Consider the following 8,150-nt stretch of genomic DNA (forward strand, 5'->3'; position numbering starts at 1 on the left):
TTAAATCGGCCGACAGAGGGTGGGGGTGAATAGGAGACTACAAAATTGTAACCTAACTTCCAAATTTTAGGGTAGATGAAGATAAAGTAAGCTCTGTAGATATGCAATCTATGGTGGGAACAACCTACGTGGGAAGCAAGATAGTAAAGTAGATAAGCAAGAGCAACAATATCAAGCAAGTATAATTAAGTAAAGGTACGTAAACAGATTAATCACACAAGTCAAAGACACAAATGTATCCCGAAGTTCACAGTCTTTGGGGAGTGCTAATCTTTGTTGTAGAGGTGCTAAAACCAAAGCTCCGGAGCACCCCAGGTGGCTCACCCTAGTCTCCCTCAAGTCAACCAATGGATGAGCCTCAAATCACTCGTGGTTGGTCTTGAAGGCATCCGGAACTTTACAAACATCTCGGAGCACACCACACAATAGGCAGCTTCCGGGGCTTTACCCCTACCACCTAGGAGTCCTAAATCTTCAAGATAGAAAGTTTGGTGATGAAAATAAACTACATTATTCTCTGCGCGTTGCTGCAGAAATATATGGTAAAATTTTAACATCGACTATTACATAAAATAATAAGCTTGAGGATTAGGGTAATCATTCGGCCACATGGAATAAACTTATCGGTTCAAGGGAATTGATACACTTTACCACAATAATTAACCATGCAAGAATTTTTTAACTCTCCAAGATTCAATCCTACTGTAGGTGCTACCAATATGAAATCTCCATCAAAGATTTTGCAATTACATACTTTCCAAATGCACCACATCCCAAAATGGCAATTTCGTGGCCAAGGCTATTGGTCTATTGTTAAACAATTTCCATATATCACATAATTTAGATGCCTCTTCTTCGTGCAAGTCGGAGGAAGTCCCAAAATTCCAAGGCAAATCAGCGACCAAAGAAAAGTTCAACTATATTCCTCGCAGCCTGGTTGATTGGAGGGTATAATTTGTTTATCCTCTCCTATTTATTCCCGTGTTAGTCATACTTGTTGTTTACATAGGTGCTTCAGCTATATGCATAGTACATGTTTACATGGTCAAATATCAGTACAAGATTAATACTATCAATGCCATTTCATATATTTTTAATTAAATCAATAATTTTTTTGCTATTTTATCCAACAAGTTTGTACACCATTGTCATGTTGCTCTTTGAGGATGGTGCTCAAATAACAAAAGACTAGAGGCAAATGCTAAAAGCATATGATTTACTTGCCCGTCTCAGCAACTTTGTTTCTTCATGAGCTTAGATCGTTGACCTCCTTCTACAATGCACTTGAGTCCAAGCAATGTAGTCGAAATTGAAAGGACGCGGATGTTCTGAGCTCAGGTGAACATTAAAATTTTAAAATATACTAAATATTCTGTTTTTTGTGTGAAACATTGACAAATGTTTTGATAGGTTGCAAAATTTCACAAGCTATCAAAACAGTTGTCAATGTTTGACACAGAAGAAAAATTAGAATTTTTTATTTTTTTTTGTTTCTTTTGATTTTACTGTTCATCCGAGCTCACGTGAGCTCGGGATCAGACCAACACTTTTGAAGTTGAAAGCATAACAATGCCACAGGATATGATAACAGGGACCTAGAGTAGCATTTCCTTTGTTCGGCTCAGTAATTTCTTTCTGACTAATTTATGTGCCTAGTTGAAACGTGAGGTATATGAGATATCAGGTGCATGTTCCATCCTGAAAATAGCGAAAGCCTCGGCGTGGAAGAAGCATCAACAATGTGGCATGGGCTGCAAAGAGGCGAAGAAAAAGGCAAAGCAAAAGACGGCCTGTCGCCGGGGCGGTACATGATCATCATCTCATTCGGGTAGTGGTACGGTTGGTCTTTTACTCGGCTGAGATTTTGCAGAGTCCTGCACACCCTACTAACAGTAATCGATGGGCACTCCACTCCAGTACCCTTTCGGCCTTTTCCAACAAAAGAAAAAGGGGAAAAAATGCAATGACAGTCCGAAAACCTTAAGCCTAGCGCGGCACGGCAGCCTCCAGCAGGGAAAACAGCAGCGCGCCACCGCAGCGTATCCTCGCGACAGAGCAGAGCAGGGCAGTTGGCGTTGATCCGGTGATGGAGATGGATGGAGACCGGTCAAGGCCGTACCGCGGCCATGAAGCCGGGCGTCAATGCCTGCCTGTGCCATGCCACCAAGCCAAAGCCAAAGCCTGCGCGCAACTCCATGGCGCTCTGCACCGCCTCGCCAGCCGCAGCAGTCCTCGCCTCGCTTCCAAAAGGAAACAAACAAAACTGGTTAAATGGGAGAGGCGAAAATAACATGACGGCCCTCGCCTGGCCTGTCGTCCCCCCCTCCGTTTCCCGTCGGGGGCGTAGATAGAAGAGATCGTCGTCGTGTGTGGGCCTTTCCCCCACCGCAAGAAAACAAGGGGCGCAGCAGCACCCCTGCCCCTGCCATATCGAGCCCGGAAAAAGAAGGAAGGAGCGAGTGCAAACAAATTTCCCCAAGCAAAACGGCAAGAGGAGATTCCCACCCCAACCCCCTCCCCCACTTTGCTCCGCTCCACTACCCTCGCCTCCGCACGCCATCCTTTCGCCTCGATATCATTTCCCCATCAACCCCCCAGGTCGTGGCGGGACGACACGGCCGCTTATAAGGCCGGCCCGGGGCCGATCGATCGTTCCTGTGGTGATTGGTAGTTGCACTAGCTGACCGAGCGAACAAGGACGCGCCGCCGATGGGCTGCAAGGGGTCCAAGCTGGACGAGCAGGAGGCGGTGGCGCTGTGCCGCGGGCGGGCCGACCTGCTCGCGGTCGCCGTCCGCCACCGCGACGCGCTCGGGGCCGCGCACGCCGCGCTCGCCGGCTCGCTCCTCTCCGTCTCCTCCTCGCTCCACCTCCTCCTCGTCTCCGCCTCCGCCCGCCAGCGCCCGGGGATCGCGCTCCCCGCCGCTGCCAATGCCAAGGCCGTCGACTCCCCTCCAGCGGCGCCGCAGCCCTCCTCGCCCCCGCACTCCTCCTCGCACATCGACTTCGCGCCCTCCTCGGGATCCGACTCCGGCTCCGTCGCCTCCTCGTCTCCCCGCCGCGTCGACGACCAACTCCACCACCCGCACCCGCACCCGCACGCGCTTCAGTTCCCGCATTACGGCTACGGGTACGGGTACGGCTACGAGCCCGAGCCGCCGTTCGGGTACCCGCCGGGGTCGCTGCAGCTCTACTACGCGCGGAGCCGCCCGCCTCCGGCCTCGGTCGCCGTCGAGCAGCGCCCGCCCGCGTCGGAGCGCGTCTACTTCGGCTCCTCGGAGCCAGCGGGTGGGAACGCGCGGTACTACTCGTACGGAGGAGTGGCCACGCCGGCAGGTAGGGCGGCTGCACCCCCGCCGTTGCCGCCGAGGGCGAGCTCGTGGGACTTCTTCAATGTGTTCGACGACTACCAAGTGCACGACAACTACTGTTACGATGCTGCCGGCGCCGGGACCATGGCGACGACACCGTACACGCCGAGCCGGTGCTCGCGGGACGTGCGGGAGGAGGAGGGCATCCCGGAGCTCGAGGAGGACGACGCGGTCGTCAAGGAGGTGTCCAGCGAGCACTATATGCCCGGGAGTGGTGGTGCTCGCAGCCGACGCAGCTCCGTCGGCGGCATGAGCAGCAGCGAAGAGGATAATTGTGTTGTCGATAAGGGAGTTCTCTCCGGAGGTGGCGTGGCGCGGCAACAGGCGCCAGCGCAGCCTAATGTCGCAGCCTCCGTGCGGACCCACCGGAAGTCATCGGAGAGTGCAGACTTCGCCGGGGAGATCAAGGCACAGTTTGTTCGAGCGGCGGATGCAGTCTGGGAGGTCGCACCGATCCTGGAGGTCGACAGGCGGAGTTACCAATACCACCCCCGCAGCTCAGTGTACCATGGTGAGTTCATGCATGTACTCTGATTAGTTTAGTGTCATTGATGTTATGGCGAACCATTTGTTGTTTCTGGAACTGGCATATTTTCTGATATACTTTGCTGTATAAATATATACTCTGATGTACTCCTACTTTGGTGTCGTCGATTCTTGGTGTCACTGATCGATTTATTGGTATTTCGAAATAGTTTCGTCTCGGATGGTGTCAACGGGTGCATTACCAAATTCAGGGCATGGAGGTGAAGAGTTGGATGTTGGAGGTTGGAAGAAGGTGGCTGAAGGGGAGAGGAGCTTATCCGTCACCCTGCAGAAACTCTATATCTGGGAGAAGAAATTATATAATGAGGTTAAGGTATGTATTCACCTTCCATTTTGTTGAAGTAATACCTGAATTTACTCTGTGCTGGAATTATATGTTAGTAACTAGGTATGTTGGAGTACTTTATCTAGTTAACTGATATGTAGGATGCAATTGTTTTTGTTCGACTCCTACTAAATACTACTGGTGACAAATATTTACTGAAAGCAGAGTGTCATCCTTTCATAGTGCCATGTTTGCGCAATGACAACATCCTTAAGCTGGCGCCCATAGGCAGCTATGCAGAAAGATGAAATGTTGATCCTAGCATGGCAAGGCTGAGATCAATGGAATGCCAGGTGTTCTGCTTCATTAGGAAAAGGTCTTAGTAATATCGTGTAAAAGCTCCTTTCTGGAGACCAAATACCCAGATTAGGAATATTTAAATTTACGTGCCATATTAAAAAGATTTAACCACTTCTGTAATGGTGTTAGATGTACTTTTGAGTTTGTGGGTTTCTCTTTTGATGTTTAGTTTCATTTGAAAGGATGCTACACTAACCCATGCAAAAAAAAGGCTGCTACACTACCTTTTTAGTAGGTTTCTCATGCATAACAATATTAAATTTCATTTAAACTATGTTTTTGGCTCCTTAGTAAACAGATGATCATTTTAGGATGAAAATCTCTTATGCAGCACTAGTTTCAATAATGTGGGACGTGTTTTTTCTTTTAAACTGAGATTATTTTTCTCATATGCACCCCTGTTAACTACTGTGCTACATCTGATTATTTTTGTTCTGTTTTCCTCTTGCAGTCTGAAGAGAAAATGCGCCTCCTGCTAGCCAAGAACTCCAAGCGGCTGAAGTTCTTGGATCAAAAGGGTGCTGAAGCTCAGAAGATCGATGCAACTCAAAATTTGGTCAGGAAGCTGGCGGCAAAAATAAGAATGGCTGTGCGAGTTATTGCTAAGGTTTCAAAAAAGATAAACAAAGTTAGGGATGAGGAATTGTGGCCACAAATTATGGCCTTAATCCAAGGGTACGCTCTAATTTTTTGCCTTGACATCTTAAGTACATATTTCAATTAGTTCCCTGTCGGTACACTACTTCCGCCTTTACACTTGTTGTCTGCTTGTCTAGTTTGTACAATCTTCTATTAGCTTGCAAAACGCTCTTATATTGTGGGATGGAGGGAGTAACATTCTCAGTCCAGTAGGTTATTAAGTTTCAGTGCAGCTGCCTGGAAATTTTTACATATTGTGCAGAGGCTAACTCTACAGTCCTGCATTTACAGTTCAAATGTATGTTTTTTTTTTGTAAAAAAAAACTCATGTTTTGGAGTAATGAATATCCCTACATGCATTTACCATAGGTGAACTTTCCTGAACATTCTCGGTTTGTTTCTTTGCAATCTTGCATTTCTTATCCCACAGAACCTAGCTCGCATCAAAAGACTGACAACCTCTCTTTGTAGGTTTGTGAAGATGTGGCAAGAAAAGCTGGACTGCTACCAGACTCAGTGTGAAGCAATATCAGAGGCGAAAAACCTGGATTCAGCTATCTCCGGCGGAATCAGTCGGGATTTAGCAATGGAGCTTGAAGTGGACTTGGTTAAATGGATTGTAAATTTCTGCTCTTGGGTAAATGCGCAAAGGAGCTTCGTGAAGGCACTGAACGGATGGCTGGCACTGTGCCTTAACTATCAGCAGGAGGAGACGCCTGACGGAGCTCCTCCTTATTCTCCTGGAAGGGTGGGTGCACCTCTTGTGTTTGTCATCTGCAACACCTGGTCTCAAGCCATGGATCGGATTTCCGAGAAGGAAGTGGTTACCGCCATGCAAGCCCTCGTGTCCAGCGTGCGCAACCAGTGCGAGCACAGAGCCGCCGTTGAGCCAAGCGAGCTGATCTTCGTGACCCGGGAAAGAGAGAAGTGGAACAGGATTCTGGAGAGGAAGTCCGTGGAGATTAACAGGGAGGCAGACACACTGAACAGGAAGCTGGCCCTGGTGCCAGGCCGGCAGAGCCTGCTTCCAACGGCGCAAACGTACCAGGCGCATTTTCTTGAAGCAGACAGTCTGCACGTAAGCTTGAGCCGGGTGCTTCAGTCCTTGGAGAGCTTCGCGTCCAGCTCCCTGCAAGCTTTCCGGGAGACTCTGAGACATGCTGAAGAAGAAACGCTGTCCAGAGAGAGTGCTAAAGCTTCATAGCCTGATTGCATCTCACACTAGAGCCAACAAACAAATCTTGTACTCCCTCCGTATCAAAATATACGACATTTTTTAGGCTAAACTAGCCTACAAAAACGTCTTATATTTTGGTACAGAGGTAGTAGAGCATAATCATCATCTCCTCATCAGGTGGCATCGGTGCTGGGCGAAAGCTTCTGACGGATTTTAGTTTTGGTGGAGAAATTCTGACTTCTGAGTTTTAGTAGCCGACCGAGATTTGCGCGCGTTGTTTGGCAACCCTTGGTCCATCAGAATAGAACAGCTGTTGAAGTAGTAGCAGGTAAATATGGGCAGGTGCTTGTTTTTTGTGTCATGGGCATGTACTGTGCAATATTCAGCGCATTGAATCCCTTGGGTTTTTTTTGGCTGCTGCCATTGCTTTTTGGCCTCTATATTATAACTGAATGCTTGAATGTGCAATAGTGGTATGATCTGCTCATTGGTCGTATTGTTCTGTACATGTCGAGTCTGAGCGTGAATTATGTTGAAATTGTTAATTGTGTCCAATCTATGTGTGCTTAAATTGCAGTTGGACCTGGGATTAGTAAATAAGGTTAGGAGAAGTTCTTTTTTGGGACAATGGGTTCAGATCTTTTATTCGAACAAACTCTCATAAATGGCGGCACCAGATCAAATATTCAAAACAGAGCTAACAAACTCTCATAAATGGCGGCACCAGATCAAATATTCAAAACAGAGCTTAGGCTCACATGCTCCCGGATGAGCACTAAATTTGGAAAATAGTAAAACAAAATGTCAGCAAAAACATGTCCATTTGTTTCTACATGTGTGTTATGTTTTGTGAAGAAATGGCATATCTTGTGATGTTAAAAAAACTTGTCGAGCATAGTTTTTGTTCCTTTTTCCACAACATATGTTGTTTCTTTCCTGCAGAAAAAAAAATGTTGTTTCTTCAGATAGAAAAAAAAACTCACATTTAGAAGACACAAACAAGTTTGTTGTAGAAACAGGTATATTATTAGAAGAACATTATTTTTACTGTTCACATAGGAGCATGTGCATTCGGTCTTGGGAGCAAAAACATTGCACCCATATAAAATATTCGAAACTGTTGCACCGAATCCAACCATCATCCTTGAAGCCATTGCTTTCCCAAGATTTACGTTGGCCGTATTGTTCTGTACATGTCGAGTCTGAGCGTGAATTATGTTGAAATTGTTAATTCTGTCCAATCTATGTGTGCTTAAATTACACTAGCTATCACCCTCATTTTCGTGAAATCATGAACAATTTTCCCAAATCAAGAAACATTTTTACAGATTTTCGAACATTTTTTGAATTCATGATCATTATATACTATTTGTAAATATTTTCAAAAATTGTGAATTTTTTGAAAACATTTTTATTGAATAGGCGAACATTTCTAGAGTCGACAATCATTTTTTTTCAGAAATTGGTGCAACAATTTTTGAAATTCACGAATATTTTTTTAAAATAACGAACATCTTTTGAAATGCATGGTAATTTTTTGAATCAACGAACATTTTATGAATCATTAAACTATTTTGTAAGTCATGAACAGTTTTAATACACAAAGTTTTTAAAAATCATGAATATTTTTTGATTTTCCGAACATTTATTTTCAAACTACGAACATTTTTTGAATATGTGAACATTTTTGAAAATCACGAAAATTTTCTAAATCCACAAATATTTAGGATTAAAAAAATATTTCAAAATTCTCATTTTTTAAATTTTCAGAACATTTTTTAAGTCCCGAATTAT

The 8,150-nt window shown here is 45.5% G+C and overlaps 1 protein-coding gene across 1 annotated transcript; it reads left to right on the top strand.

Annotated features, from left to right (window-relative positions):
• The first annotated feature begins 2,482 nt into the window (after positions 1–2,482).
• On the top strand, positions 2,483–6,911 carry LOC109771909 (uncharacterized). The gene is made up of 4 exons (XM_020330603.4): positions 2,483–3,880; positions 4,065–4,228; positions 4,992–5,215; positions 5,651–6,911. Exons 1-4 carry the CDS (start codon positions 2,710–2,712, stop codon positions 6,381–6,383), a joined length of 2,292 nt encoding a protein of 763 aa, XP_020186192.1. The 5' UTR covers positions 2,483–2,709; the 3' UTR covers positions 6,384–6,911.
• Positions 6,912–8,150: the final 1,239 nt, after the last annotated feature.

Source organism: Aegilops tauschii, chromosome 6, assembly GCF_002575655.3.
Source record: "Aegilops tauschii subsp. strangulata cultivar AL8/78 chromosome 6, Aet v6.0, whole genome shotgun sequence".
Taxonomy (NCBI): domain Eukaryota; kingdom Viridiplantae; phylum Streptophyta; class Magnoliopsida; order Poales; family Poaceae; genus Aegilops; species Aegilops tauschii.